Raw genomic sequence first — 16,569 nt, 5'->3', positions numbered from 1 at the left:
ACTTTTTTTTTCGATATCAAGCCCAATCTAAAAAAAATGCATTAAATTTTCACAGCGCTATTAATTCTTTCATCCTCTGCACCGTCGTTTCCCTGTGAACACATTTGATGTAAAAATCAAATCTCAAAAGCTATTTGGTATCAGAATCAATTCGTGGAAGATTTAGGCTATACAGCCTCGTAGCCGACGCCTTAAATATTTTTGAATCACAAACGAAATCGCAATTTTAATAGCTTTCTTTGGTATGATAATTCTCCTGAATATTGATATCAAGCATTTTTTTTTTGTAGCTTTCAAGTATAGATAACTGAATCGAAATAATAAAAGAATAAAACAAAATAAATTGGTCTAATCTTGTTTGACGCATTTTTAATTAAATGAACACTCTGTAAACTTCTGCTCCTGTGAACTCATAGCAATCGTGTAGCAGCAAAATTGTAGAAACCTATCATCTCAAAAATATCGAGTGATGTTATTTGGACTAAGATCTTCAGCGGCCAATTGACTTGCACAGCACAAAAGAGAAATCCGAGAAAGCATGCCTCAATCAAAATTGAAGTGCAATTTAACGATCCAACTTCTAAGAGAGATTACTTCCAGACATTCTGTAGTACAAATTATAGCAATTTGATCACGCCAGTGAATCATTATCATCTCAACTGCTAAAAAAAAGTATAGAAACATACTCAGAACGACTGCTGGATACAAATGATCCAGATGAAGCACAATCTACATAAGCTACAGTTTGAGAAGACAGATTCCAAAGTCTTAACAAGATGGTTCAACAAGTCTCAGATACTGACAAAATCATTGCACCGTCACATGATACCCTAATCCACCATAAGCTCAATTTGGAGAGAACTGCAGTTTAACAGCTGAACCAAGAAGGTTCAGTACCGAACATCGTAAGATGATGTACGTCCTCCTCTACCAGGTCGATCATAAGGCCCATGTCTTTGCCTGAAACTTCCACCACCGTTGTAGCGAGCAGGCCCACCAGTCCCATATCTGTCACTTCCACCGCCACGTGGTCCGTCCCGATCATAGCCACCGCTGCCCCTTGGTGCTGGATCTCTATCGTAGCTTCCACCACGAGGAACATCCCTCTCGTAGCTCTTCTCCCTGTTGTATCCACTGTGTGGGTAATGATCAGGTCCCCCTCGATATCTATCACCTTGAAATTCATCACCTGGAGGCCCATATCGATCATTCATATATTTATCACGACCACCACCATAGCGGCTGTCTCTGCTATCAAATCGATCACGGTCTCCATAGTGACCACCGTCATAACGATCATCCATGTAGCGGTCACTATAACGACTGTGCCCCCCTCGACCATCACTTCCTCCACCAAATTTGGCGTGAGAAGAAAAATGGCTATCACTGCCGCCTCCAGCGGAAGGGCACTCACGTGCCCAGTGTCCAGAACGACCACACTTAAAACATTCATCTGTACGGGCTGCAGGTGGTGGCCCATCACCACCACGATAGCCTCCTCTGCTACTGGACTTGTATTCACCACCATCATAGCGGCTGATATCTGTGCTCATCTTAGGCTCAGCCTTGTTCACAGAAATGACTCGCCCGTCTAGTTCATTTTCATGCATTTGGCTAATGGCCGCCTCAGATGCACGCGCACTAGAGAATGTCACAAATCCAAATCCCCGAGGGCGACCAGTATCTCTCTCCTTCATGATCTACACATGAGAATACTAATAAAAACTGACAGAAGTTTAGATGAAACATATTTTTATTCCTATAAGAGGTAAATAGAAAATAGCCAGGTAACATGCTTGTTAAAGTTGGAAAAATTATCTAGGAAAACACGAAATAAAACCATATGACAATCTGGATAGTGACTGCATATACTAGCAATATACTAGGGCATTATCCTCCTGGCAACTTCCAGATCCATTCATTCCATTTTTAATGCTAATGACGAAAATAACCAAAATTCTGCAGCATTAGTATAGAATTCCATGTAAGCAAGAAACAGGGGAAGAGAACATCATTTCTTCAAGCAAGCAATGACATTTAAATGCATAAATATTAATTTTACTTGATTGTTTTCCAGTTACAAATTCTGTTCAAATTAGAAAATACAGCATGAACTGACTAATTATTTAGTTGGATGCATTAGATACATAGCAAAAAAAAAAATGTCCTCAATGTTTGAAGGTGCACCAACACCATTTAAGAAACAGAAATAATATGAGAAATAAGACACTATTTGGTCAATTCAATGACGACCTTACAAATGTCAAGGCATGTTAACAACCATCAATATACACCACAAAGATTCAATACCTGAATGTAGATTAACCCTCACTATTTACTAATAAAGAAATTCCTGCATGATATACAAAAGGATCAATGAAATTATGTTTTCATAGTGACATTAGATGAAGGGTAATCATAGTATTGGGTTCCCACAACCAATACATAAACTTTAAGCCAATTACAAGAATACTACTAACAAATGAGGATACAAGATGTAATGAGACTATCCTATTATCACAGACTGAGTGTAAACTTCATAACAGAAATACAAAAGAAGAGTGAAGAATGAAAAATGAAAATTATCAATCACTTAGAGATGCAAGATTACAGGTATTGGTAGCAACTGCTAATGTTATTGGTAAGAGTAGTGGCTGGTGTCTATCTCATTTCCAAACTGCACTGATATGAATCAATAGCAACCAATGACTACCAATGCTAGCACAGAAATCACTATGCTATTTGTGCAGAATGAAAAAGCATGAAGAAAACTACTAAATAAGCATTTCTAAATAAAACTCACGCACATACATAACTAGCTATTAATGCCAAGAATGATGCACAAGTTAATGTGTAAAGATCATGTCACTTGTGCACATAATGTCAGTTTGGCAAAAAAATTAAACCAAAAAAATTGTGTTTAACTTTAAATGTATGTAATAACGCCACTAACCTGTTAATGGCATATGATACTGATGAAGATCCATCACCACATATGTTACATACACAATGAGATACATGCAGACATCTGAGTAATCTTTTATTGTGAAACAGAAAAAAAGGCTACATGTAAAGAATCCATGTAGGTAGCTTCTTCTACCCAATATATACATCTGTTATGCGTTTAAAAGCATGTTGCATGTAAATTCTTCATCTTGAACCCAGTGAAAAAATTCTTTACAGAGCAATAAAACAAATTGGGTATCGGTCAACAAAATGAACTGAAACACTTCAGATGGATCTTTTGTAAGTCTGATGTGGTAAATGAGTTGATTGCCTTAATTCTTATGCTGTGCCTATCTTAACACAGATCTTCTGAAATGGGGAGCAATAGAAAGCAACACAACAACTGTCATATAAATTTGCCGCCTCAAACTGATTCACATTGATAGATTATCCAGCAGTTCATCCCAAACTCATAGGCAATACTGCTAGTGGAGTGCAACTACCATATGATGAATTAGTCTACTGCACAAAGAGTTGAGCACTTCCGGTTCTCATTCAGGTCTCTCAAAAGATTAGAAAGAGTGCAAACGCTAAAAAATAGCTTTTGTCAGTGCAAGGTCATTAAGGGATTGACCAAACAACTAATCTAGAAACAGTGAGCTATATGGGAATACTAATGGTGGTATTAAGCACTCCCCAGATCAATCATATTAGGCCATGTGAACACAAATTTCTGACAAGTCCCAAATGGAACAGCATCCTGAATCCATCTAGATAGGCTAGCCACAATAAGTCAACTGATTCACATTTACAGGTTATTGAGCAATCAACCTTAAACACAAAAGTAAAGAGGTACTAGTATTGTATAAGAATCAATCTAGCATATGAAGGGGTGAGCAGCTCTGGAATCACGATTATGTCTCTCAAACTAAAATGAGGAAACAATTACCCTGATGATACAAATTGCAAGAACTTTTTTCATCAAGGGGCATTAGGGTTGCCCAAAGTCGTAATCTAGCAGACAAGAAAATACATTGAAATACCAATAGTGGTACCATGCTGTGGTGTTCATACCAGTCCCACACTGTGATGTTCATACCAGTCATACTGAACCATGTGAATACAAACTTCTGACAAGTCCTAAATAAAGCAACTCACAAAATGGAGAAGAACCAACTGCTTCTAGTTAGAAGACTAGTAACAGCTAAAAGGTCAAAATGGAAAGAAAGATACAATGAACTTGTAAAATATGCAATTTGATGCAAAATGCAAAGTTAAATAGGGGAATCAAGATAAGCATGATATAGAGAGACACGTGTTTTTCTATTTGGGTAATCTTCTAAGACTTCTAGTTTTATGCAGTAGCATTTGGCAGAAAGACTGAAAACGGCATCTAACAAATTGGATGCTCAGCAACCATCCCTTTCAACCTTCAGCTGGCGCTTCTTGTTGTTGCTGCTGTTTTTGTCAACTTTTTAACCTTCAGCTGTTGTTGTTGTTGTTGAGTATTGTTCTGTTTTAAGACAGGAGACACTGATCCAATCAGAGTCAAGAAGTACAACCAATCAGAATCAAGAATGCCTGCAGCTAAGCAGTAATCATTTCTACACCTTTTCCAACTTCAGAAGAATTGCACATTATTTTCTTTCCAATAGTGATAATATGTTACCAGGTACCATCTTCCACCAACTTAATTGTATCAAAAAGTTTGATTCTAATCAAGAACTTAAAGGGACATGTTAAGCCTCATCTATATAGACAGCTTTTGCATAGCACTCTCCATTTGCACTCCCACGTCATTGTAACTGACATGAAATCTTAAACAAGGATATAAGGGAAAAAACCAAACAATCATTGGCAAATAAGTGGTGACAAAGTAGTTGCAATTCTTCCGTGTGCTGAACACTGAACATACCAAAGCTGCACCTGATTCAATATAGAAATCTAAGACAAAGGGCATGGCATTTATTGGACATTGGACATGAATCTGTGAGGAAAAAAATAGAGCATCTCTAAGAAGCCAAAAGATACACCCTCATAAAGAATCCTGTGCGTATTGTAAAGTCAGCTACTGAAAACACTTCAGTCAGTTTCTCAGCAGAAACGATGAAGATGAGAGATGACCATTATGCTACACTAGCTAGCTAGCAGAAAAGCCAAATCATTAGATTGAGCATCTGATATCTGGCATATCCTTATCGTGCATGATATTAGATGGCAATAACTCAGTAAGATCAATATCACATCTTCACTTTCAACTCAAAATTCTTGCTTGACTGAGCACTTCATTAGCCAAAAGATCATAACTTCGAAAAGGGTTCTATCATCTGAAGGCAATCCATTAAGCACTTAACAACAGTAAAAGTTTCTACAACCTGCAATTGTGCATCTTAATCTTGGCTTGTTTCTGAAAATTTCTTCATAGCATCAACACCCATAACCCAAAAATCAAAGAACAGAGCTCAAGCTATCTCTTCAAGGATACCAAGGAGTAGAATCTGCTATTTAAATTTTCAAAACCAAGTGTTGCATCAGCTAGAACAAAACAAAACATATGAATGGCAGGCTGCCCTGGACAGATTAACTAAAAGATTGTCTATAAGTCAATCATTTCCGAGATTAAAACAACCCTCTTCTGCATGCCACCAAGCATGGAGAAACTAAAACAGGCATCTTTCAAATGGACTAACTAACTTGGATGAGGATTAAAATTGTGAAAGCCGAGAAGCCAAGGCATCTCACCATGTCATGTAGGTACTTGTTGAAAGATATTAAAAAATTTGAAGGAAAAAAAAGTTAGATTCAGTGAAGAGACCAAAAATATTGCTATATGTGAAGTAAACGTTGAAGACATAGTTGAACAGGCACAAATCAAGCAGATCAACTAAAAAAATGTCATGCAACTTTTTCCAAACAAGAAAATCTTCGATTTTTCCCGTTTCCAGATGGTTTGTATGTTCATTGATCAAAAACATCTGTTAGGGAAATCTTGTAGTTAGCAGAAACTCCACAGAAGGTTATAATATATAATTGTACTATAAAGGCGACCATTGAACTCAAGATTCAAGACCCTAGTGAAATGCTTTCGTCAAATTTACTTCTCCACAAAGGAGAAAGAATTTTTTTTTTCCCGAAAACTCCTTCCCTAGGAGTCTTCAAATTCCCTTCGTAACTAACTAAAGCATGTTTTTCCACAGATCCTTCGATTGCGGGGGAAAAAAAAGTGCTCAATAGCCGAAAATTAAAAATAAATAAATAAATAAATAAGAGATGACGATCATACTTGGGCCTCAATAACCTTCCCAAAGCGGCTGAATTCCTCCTCCAGACGCCGTTCCGTGGTGTGTCGCGATAAACCTCCTACAAAAATCCGGTTATCTTCCTTCGCCGACATTGCGTGTATGGATCCTTCCTTCAGAGAATCTACAGAAAAGAATCACAGAAAACCAAAACGACTTGAAATTTGTTGGCCAACGTCGGCCCCGATGGCGGAACCAGAGACGGCGAGAAGCGGAAACCCTACCTACTCACCACGAAGAGATTCGGCGAGATGTAAAAGCAAAACCTAGACGCTCAATAGCCGGACACTTTTTTGTATGCGTCGGTTATGGAATAGGATGCCTCGCGGTACACTGATGATTAAGATAGTCCGAATTCATTTGAACTGTCTAACAAATTCAACTTTTAATAAATCGACCCAAATATAATTTATACTTTTATATGTCCAAATATACTATTTGTATGCTCCAATTGCAGCGACGTTCAGTTCACAGTACGTTCCGAAGGAAAGTAAATTGGACGTCTTTTGTCCGATGGTTAGGGATGATTAAAATTTTCATACTAGAGCATGTGTAAATTCAACTTATTATCATGTGAAAATATATTATTTGATACTCCGGAGTATGATGTGCTGGTAAGTAGAGTTGAAATCTCATGCTGAGTATTTTTTTTTTTATTATTCATAAAATTCAAACCACCGATGGCATTAGATATTATGTCAGGATTGATTTATATTTAAAAAATTTATCTATGATTAGTGATCAATTTATAGATCTGAACTATTCATCCAAAATTAGTTGGACTAAAATTAATTGGACTAAGGTCAACTATCTGAATTAATAAATAATATGAAAAATATTTTACGATAAATTATTAAAATTTTATAATATATATAATTAAACGTGTTATATAATAGTATTTAATAAAAAAAATAATCAATTGATAAAAAATATTAAGAAAAGAAGTGTGTATATTTTTTTGTTGAAGTTTATTCCAAGTTTGATATCTATTTAATAAGATTTATTAGTTTGTCAATACAACCTTCGAGGTTTGATGGGGTGCCAAGAGATAGGGTACATTTTCTAAAGAATCAAAATTCAATTTTCATGTAGAATATATTTAAGATGATTGAATTACTAGTGAAATTGAGCCACCATGTCAAGAGTTACCGTACTTCTTGAATACTTGATAGGCAAAATGTGAGTTTATTTGTCTCAAAATTAGTTAGATTGTAAAAATTTAGATACATAATATTAAAAAAAAACCCTAAATTAGAAGTCATTTGGTTTCCAAGCCCACTTTGGAGGTGAACCTATCCCAACGCAAAGCCAACAAGCCAACGTAACTCCTTCCTTCTGCATGGAGAAGACACATAACTTAAGAGCCGCAGCCAAGCTCAAACCTCTCCTTCTAGTTGTTAGGAATGATAATGGATTGAATTCAGATCGGATTCTATATTCTCCGTCCTCATATTCATCTGTGACCACATATTCATCCTTATACTCATATCCATACCCATATCCATTAAATGATCGGATATCTTCTATACTAATATTTTTTTCTTTTCATCTAACTATCATTATATATATCTGTTATTCAGGCTGAATATCGAATATTGATAGTCCCTTCATATCTTCCTTCATTTGAATCAGATTTCAAATCTTTAATCAGATTAGGTAAAAATTATCATGTTGCTATGCTCTCCCCTTGGCTGGTTTCTCTTCTCAGTCCTCACAAAGAAGCCTAAGAACATCTATATCAGCTTCTCCATAATACCTCTAAAATTTGAGGCAACCCATCAACTTTATTAAATTTAGATAATTATTTTTCACTACACACTACATCAACTATCCTAAAATTTTCATTATCCTTATTTTTTTAGAGGGCGCTTAGTATACATTCGCCAATGAGAATGGTAATGAGTTTTGATTGAGAAGTTAATGGCAATGAAAATGATTGCTGGATTGATTGTACTTGGTATAGATACTGGAATGAGTATTAATCCTATTAATATTGCTTGATTTGGCTTAAATTATGGAATAGAAATTAGTCAAAATTTTTATTTTATCCTTATAAGTAAAATACAAAAATAATCACACGGAGTCATTGACAGAACCATTTTATTAAAAAAAAAATGAATACAGTGAGTGATTTTCCTTCATTCAGTGTATAAAAGACATAATAGAACACAACAATTATCTCCAAAATAAACTATCGTCACATATTAACTTGTACACAATAATTTTGTCAATGATTTTGCATAATCAAAACATCTACCATAATATCAACGGTACACATAATAATCATTTATTGTTGTGTTTGCTACGCAAGATAATATTGCCCTATCCTCCCATCAATAACCCAATTAATAAATAAAAGTAGGATAAACAAAAATGTATTCATCAAATCCAACATCATCACAAGCATATTATTACAAGTAACTAAGCACAAAATCTTTAACTTCAGAGGGATCCAAACTGAATAATAACTCAACATTCACAGAATCTTCACAAATTACTTGAGCAACCTTCTACATATTCTTACCAACGAACCCATACTTATCCAACATCTCAAGAACTTGTGGTATTTTTGAGGATTTACCTTGAACCCATACTTATCCAACATCTCAAGAACTTGTGGTATTTTTGAGGATTTACCTTGAACCCAAGATGACATTGACTCAAGGTGTGAGATAACAATTTGCATAAATCCCTCAACTCGATCATTAAGTAACTTGAAGTCATAATTGACATTTTGCACGACTGAAGTTTTGTCCTCTTTGAAGCTTTTGGAACTTTGTAGTGGATGATTTCTTTCCCCCCTTAGAGTGAGATGCCCTTGATGTAAAAAAGGTTGTTGATTTGACATCGAATCAATTTCAACTTCTTTTTTAGCAAGTGAATTGTCATTCGATATGGTCAACTCAGCATCCACATCAATGATATTTTTTGCAGCCATCGTAGGATCTTCCACAATGAGATATGTTGCTCTGTCTTTGCCATATATCATCTCTAACTTTGAAAAATAAGGAAATGATACATTATAGAGACTTTTGATGTCATTGTGATTATGTCTAAAAGAAGAACATAACAATCAATTTAACAAAGTCAAGAAACTTGCGGCCATAAAAACCTATCACCAAGAGCGTAACATATCCATACACAACATTACAATTTTTTTTAAAAAATAGCAATCATTAATACACGTAGTTTAATCCATTCAAGATACCATGTTTCTTCATAAGCTATCTTCTTTTAGACATCATTCCAAGTACAACCACTTTGGCTGCACATTTCATTGATAGCGTCAAATTTTCTCTTTAAGATTTTGATCCTAGATTTAATGTGTCTGACAGATTTTGTTAGCAACTTTTGGATTATAGTCCTTATCTCGACCATGTAGTTGTTCTTGAACCCTCCGTCTATTTTCCAAATAGGATTGGTTGTCATATTCTGCAAACATCTTATTAATACCCAGCTCTCCTCTTCCATCCAAAAAACTTTGTTTTCATCTCTTCCTCGTGTTGCATTCTTTCCCACAGATTCCTTATGATTACTCTCCATCCTACTATCCAGGTCATATCAAAGTCACAAGAAGCATAAATGTCATAAACATTAGCTTCATAATATGACACATTATATAACAATGAAATTACAATAATATCAAATTAGGTTGAAAGAATGTTAATGACATATCTGTTGGTGAAATTGACTCTAAGGTTTTAATTTTTGGTTGATAATATGTTTAATGAAGTCTAGTTAGGTCAAGGGTAATTTAATGACTAGGAAGGGTAGGGTGAAAACTTTACTGAGTGACTAGTTTTAACTATGTTTAGGCAAGAGAAGTCCTAACTACAATTAAGTAAGGGAAGTCTTAGTCACGACACTTTTTTGTATGCGTCGGTTATGGAATAGGATGCCTCGTGGTACACTGATGATTAAGATAGTCCGAGTTCATTTGCACTGTCTAACAAATTAACTTTTAATAAATCAACCCAAATATAATTTATACTTTTATTAGTCCAAATACTATTGGAATGCTCCAATTGCAGTGACGTTCACAGTATGTTCTGAAGGAAAGTAAATTGGGTGTCTATGTTTGGGTGTCTATGTTTGATGGTTAGGGATGATCAAAATTTTTATATGAGAGCATGTGTAAATTCAACTGACCATCATGTGAAAATATATTATTTGATACTCCAAAGTACGGTGTGCTGGCAAGTAGAGTTGAAATCTCACGCTTAGTATTTTTTTATCGTTCATAAAATTCAAACCACTGATGACATTAGATATTATGTCAAACTAATTTATACTTAAAAAATTTATCTATAGTTAGTGATTTGGAGACATGAACTACTCACCCAAAATTAATTGGACTAAGGCCAACTATCTGAATTAATAAATAATATGAAAAATATGGTATGATGAATTATTAAAATTTTATAATATATATAATTAAATGTTTTATATAGGAGTATTTAATAAAAAAACAATCAATTGATAAGAAATGATTAAGAAAAGAAGTGTATGTATATTTTTTTTTGAAGTTTATTCCAATCTTGATATCTATTTAATAAGCTTTATTAGTTCATCAATACAACCTCCGGGGTTTGATGGGGTGCCAAGAGATAGGGTACATTTTCTAAAAGAATCAAAATTCAATTTTCATGTAGTACATATCTATGATGATTGAATCACTAGCGAAATTAGAGCATCATGTCAAGAGCTACAGTGCTTCTTGAATTTACTTGATAGGCAAAATGTGAGTTTGTTTATCTCAAAATTAGTTAGATTGTAAAAACTTAGATACATAATATTAAAAAAAATCCCCTAAATCAGAAGTCATTTGGTTTCCAAGCCCACTTTGGAGGTGAACCTGTCCCAACACAAAGTCAACAAGCCAACATAGCTCCTTCCTTCTGCATGGAGAAGGCGCATAACTTAAGAGCCGCAACCAAGCTAGCTCAAACCTCTCCTTCTAGTTGTTAGGAATGATAATGGATTGAATTCAAATCGAATTCTATATTCTCCGTCCTCATATTCATCTGTGACCAGATATTCATCCTTATACTCATATTCATACCCATATCCATTAAATAATCAGATATCTTCTATACTAATATTTTTTCTATATATATATCCTTATACTCATATCCATACCCATAGCCAACATAGCGTACGGATCTAATGTTGAGTTCTGGTGAGTGAAGCCAAGTGGTGAAAACCCTAGGGGGAGGTAACTCTAGATCCTGATGAGTGAAGCCAGGTGGTGAAAACTCTAGGGGGAGATAACCCTAGATCTTGGTGAGTGAAGCCAGGTGATGAAAACCCTAGGGGAGGTAACCTTATATAACGAGAAGTCTTAGAGGAGTGAACTCCAAACAAGGTTGATCGAAAAGTTTTTGGTCAATCGACATGGTTGACCGGACCAGTGGATCTTGATAAATCTAAGTTTAGTTTTACTAAAGTACTTTGCATTACTATTATTGTTGTTGGATAATTTAGTATTGCAGGAAACGTCTTAGTGGATCAGGCGATTAAACACTGAGCGAAAAATGTTCAAATAGATCTGGAAGATTAAATGTTCAGTAGGTAGGTTGAGGTAATCAATAGGAGTGGAGCGACGGGGAGGTCGTGTCCTGGGAAGGGATAAACTCTAGGTCACTGGTTCAACTGAATAAACTGAGAGATTTCTAAGTTGAGATCAAGATATGTCTTACTAGCTGTTCTTATTCATGCAGTATTATACTACTATACTAATTTTATGTTGTAGGGATATTTTATATACTGTGTAAACTAACTTCGTTTTATGGAAACCAAGTAGATCGATCGATCGATCGAACATGTGGTTCAGTCGACCGAAGCTAGCTTATGTGGCAGAGTCAGATTGCACAGAGTAAAGATAGAATTCAGGTGGATTGGTCAACTGAACCAATTTTGATATACACAATGATAGATTCAGATTGCAATGAAGAAGGAAGTTTCAGGGATCGGTCGACCGATCAAGGTGATTAATTGACTGATCGAGTAATGTTTTTAATTATGCGAAGATCGGATCTCAGCAAAGAAGGAAGGACTCGTATTTAGTTGACCAATAGGAAGATCGATCTACCGAACGGAACAGTTAACCGAATAGTTTTTCGATCGACCGAACGTTGCTTATAAAAGAATAGCTCAAGGTCCGAGCCAACACAACTTTTACCTATCTATTCTTTGCTCATCATTTGTGCTACTGTGACTCAATGTCGATTCAAGTTTGTGTGCAAGCTACAACACTAAAAAAATTCCAACGATCTATATCTTCTACTCTCTTGTCAGTATATTTATATTTTAGCTTGCATCATTGTTATTTAAAGAAGATAGTAGTATATTACTATGCTTCTTCCTCATTGTACGAATTACCTCCTTTCTAAAGGTTTCAGAAATAGGAATCTTAGTGGATTACCTAATGGTGGCATCAAGAATCACGAATTTTGAAGTAGGAGTCGACATAGGCTCTGAACCAATTAACCAACTGTGCCTTTTTTTATTTTTTGTTGCTTTACTTTGATCTATGTTTGAGAAAAGGAAACGATTTTTAAACGAGTGATATCCCCCCCCCCCCCCCTTATTGTATCTATTCGATCCTTCAACATTAAGCATATTAGAATGAAAATAATAAGAGTACATATAAAAGTTTTCACAAAGTTGTATAGAAAACAGAACAAATATCACAACAATGAAAGTTATTCTATATAAAATACTTCATTTTTCCAATTGTTAAATATTTAGAGTGTTAAATTATTTCTAAATACGGTCCACTGATCAGCAATTGTCCGTAAGTACTCTGTTTCAGTCTGATGATCATTGTCATCACTTCATTATATTCATCTTCATCAGAGATACACTCATGAGGATAATGGCTCATAAATTTATGAATCAAGTTATGAAGCAAACAATAGGCAATGATAATACGAACTTGGGTTTGCATTGGAAAAAATGAAGGGGAAGCTAAGATTTCCAACTATCATTCAACAATCCAAAACACCTCTCAATAGCATTCCTAGCTCTAGAGTGCTTCATGTTAAAATATTTTTCGGCTGTCTCAGGATAACAATCTTCCCATTCATTGAGGTGATACCTATGCCCGCGATAAGGTGCCAAAAATCCATCTGAGTCATTGCAATATCTAGCATCGACCAAATATCTAAACTAAGGACACTAGTTAAATTAATAAATGCAAGTATTCCAAAAATTTAAAATTCTATCATGATTCCAACTTTAAAGTAAGAAGTATTTATTATTTACTTTGGGTGACTTTAAGACCAAATGGTCTACTGATGACATCACGAAGTACCCAATCTTCATAGGCAGAACCTTCTCACCCAAGTAACACATATATGAATTTTATGGGTAACACACTCCTAACACATTTGTTGCAATCCCCCTTTCTTGTGCGATAAAGTTGTTTTCTTCTCTAGGGGTGTCACTCGGATAAAGTATCGTCTAAAAAACCTAAATAACCCTATAATATTTTTAAATTATAATAATTAGAGATAATTATTAAAATTATAGATTGAAATAAAAAATATAATTAAACTAAAGAATTATAGGTGATTAAAAAAGTCTTACCTTAAATGGTTACTATATATCTTCTTTGCAGTCATCGTGTACTGGTTCAAGTTTCTTAAGCAATATATTGTATAATTATAAAATTGCTTGAAGACATAGATTGAATAATGACTCATTGTCTCCTGACTTCGTTTAAAAAGGAGACTAATCGTTTGATTTTTTTATGATATGCCAACACGTAGACAAATAAGGTCATAATTTCATCAATGGTGACATTTTGTATGTGTTTTAAACCCCCAATGTCTTGTACCATATCACACAATATCCTGAATGTTCTCCTATCCATTCGAAGTTTACTACTACTTATTTTATCACTCTCTTTTGTAAGGTTGGACATCCATTTCACGCATGCAATTCATTTATCTTCCCTACTTTTTATTTAACGAATCCTACTTCGACGATATGCAAGTATTACAATTTGATAAAATACAACAACCAAACAAATCATGAGCATTTCATACATATTCCATAAAGTGCATATTAATTAATCTACGTCTTCTATAGTTAAACGATGGTTGTGTCATGTTTATCTACATCATATAATAACTGATGTCACCAATAATAAATTAAAACCAAAACCATACAAAACAACCATTCTCTATAACCATTGTCGTTGTATCAAACATATTCATCTTATCATTATCCAAAATTAAACCCAACACATGCACAGAGAGAGAGAGAGAGAGAGAGAGAGGTCATTCATTTAGGAAAAATCATAATTCCAAAAAAACCATTCATAGCATCGAATATCAAATAAACATTGAACAAAAATAAACAGATCAACTTACAACCATGCCTAAAATAATAAATAGATAAACATTATTTAACACCAAAAAAATATAAACACCATACACGGCCTGAAAGAATTTTTAGTAAAAAAGTTCGCTCTTCACAAATACTATCATTACCAAATTTTCGGCTAAAATTCTTATTTAAATTCTTTAGATTATATTTTCTCAAAACCCAAAACTCTCATCTTCAACAATCTTAGTTTATCCTAAAATCAAAAGTTCCCTCCTTTCGACGGCATCTTCGATTTGGACAAATATGAGATGAGACAGGGAGGATAAGGAAGCAGGAGAAGAAAGTAGGAGAAAAGATGAAAAAAAAAGAAGAGGAGGAAGAGAAGGGAAAGGGAGTGGAGGAGCACGGATGGTTGAGCAAGAAGGAGGAGAAATTGGTGTCGAGAAAAAGAAGGGAGAAGAAAGGTGGGGCGACCGAGAGGAAGAGAAGAAAGGGAGGAGAAAAGAAAAAGGAGGAGGAGGAGGAGGAGGAGGAGAAGGAGGAGGAAGAGGCGTGGGCGGATAGGGAAGAAGAGGGATATATAAGAAAAGGAAGGTGGTGGGGCTTGGCTGAAAAAAAAGAAATGGGGAGGAATGAATTTAGTGATAACCTAGGGGGTGTGTTAGGAAATCAAGGGTATCAAACCCATATTTTAATTCTGACTCCGTCTACCAAGCACAAAAAATGGGAGTGAAACAAATTTCATTCTCATTCCAGCCTCTTAAACCCATCTACTAAGCACTTACCCTATCTTTATTTTTTATTATTATTTTCTCTAATAATATCTACTCTTCATTACCCAATTCATTCTTTTTATTTTTTTCTCTTTCCTAAACTAAATAATATTTTAATATTTAGGAATGTATTTATTTTTTAAATTTAAAGAAGTACTATTTATGAAATTAAATATAGAAAATGAATAGAATGACTGATGTAAAAGTTATTTTTACATAAAAGCTAAAATTTAAAATAAATTATGTGTTTAGAAAAAGTTGATATGGATGCTCTAATAAATCCCTCTTCTTTAGTTTTGAGTCATCATTCATATAGTAAAAAGAAGATGGTGATCATTATGGGAAAATAGAGACTCTGTAGAAGTTCCTAGAGAAGCCAACCAATCCTTTGATGCTTAACGTCCAATCCACGGTCCACCAAGTTTAATTTAATTAACATCTCAAGCAAGGAAATCTAACCAGTTTAATTTAATTAATATCTCAAGCAAGGAAATCTTAGATGATGTTTGGTTTTTTTCTAAGAATCAGAATGGAAATGAAAATTTTATATTTCACTCTCAAAAATAATGTTTGATTAGTTGAATATTTTCTATCGGAATAAACAAAAATTTTCTTTTTTATCCTTAGAGTTTAAGAGAAAAATTAGATGTGAGAAAAAGTTGAATATGAGAGAAAAATATGATGAGAGAGAATGATGAGAGAGAAAGTGTAATAAGAGAGAAAATAATAAAGAGAGGGAAAGCGTGATGAGAGAAAATAAGGAAAGAGAGTGTGATGGGAGAGAGCATTGTGGCAAAAAGGCGAATACGCTCGCCCTCAGCGCCTCTGTCAACCCGTCCCAAGGCCAACACGAATGAGGTGAATCACGAGCGACTACTAGCTTTTGGAATAGTGACTAGCACATAAGGGAGGTATTTATCTCGACTTTGCCGAGATTCGAATTCCAGACCTCATTGTGGCAACACATGCGATAGCCACTAGACCCATCCGAGAGAGCATGATGAGAGAGGACGAGGAGAGAAAAAAATATAATTGAAGAGATTGAAGAGAGGGTATGGATAAGAGAGATTGAAGAGAAAGTATGATGAAAGAGAAAGTGTGATGAGAAAAAATAAAGAAAGAGAGTGTAATGGAAAAAAAATAATGATGAGAGAGGATGAGAAGAGAAAAAATGTGATAAAAAAAATGAGAAGAGTATATGATGAAAGAGATTGAGG

At 34.7% G+C, this 16,569-nt stretch overlaps 1 protein-coding gene across 3 annotated transcripts; it reads right to left on the bottom strand.

Annotated features, from left to right (window-relative positions):
• Positions 1–608: 608 nt before the first annotated feature.
• On the bottom strand, positions 609–6,597 carry LOC122037892 (glycine-rich RNA-binding protein RZ1C-like). 3 transcript variants are annotated; one of them, XM_042597358.1, is made up of 3 exons: positions 6,470–6,597; positions 6,230–6,369; positions 609–1,700 (listed from the first exon to the last, which is right to left on the bottom strand). In XM_042597358.1, exons 2-3 carry the CDS (start codon positions 6,338–6,340, stop codon positions 891–893), a joined length of 921 nt encoding a protein of 306 aa, XP_042453292.1. In that variant the 5' UTR covers positions 6,341–6,369; positions 6,470–6,597; the 3' UTR covers positions 609–890. The 3 variants fall into 3 exon arrangements, with proteins under 3 accessions (XP_042453292.1, XP_042453291.1, XP_042453293.1); XM_042597357.1 differs by having other exon boundaries at positions 6,478–6,575; XM_042597359.1 differs by lacking the exon at positions 6,470–6,597 and adding an exon at positions 2,954–5,444.
• Positions 6,598–16,569: the final 9,972 nt, after the last annotated feature.

Source organism: Zingiber officinale, chromosome 1A (assembly GCF_018446385.1).
Source record: "Zingiber officinale cultivar Zhangliang chromosome 1A, Zo_v1.1, whole genome shotgun sequence".
Classification (NCBI taxonomy): Eukaryota; Viridiplantae; Streptophyta; class Magnoliopsida; order Zingiberales; family Zingiberaceae; genus Zingiber; species Zingiber officinale.
This window is presented reverse-complemented; position numbering and strand designations above follow the sequence as displayed.

What these genes read in the sequence shown, in the direction of transcription:
- LOC122037892 (XM_042597358.1), bottom strand. Translation starts at nt 6,340, where the DNA reads ATGTCGGCGAAGGAAGATAACCGGATTTTTGTAGGAGGTTTATCGCGA. An exon ending in GGAAGGTTATTGAGGCCCAA is followed by an intron (nt 1,701 to 6,229) that starts GTATGATCGTCA and finishes TCTCATGTGTAG; the next exon opens with ATCATGAAGGAGAGAGATAC.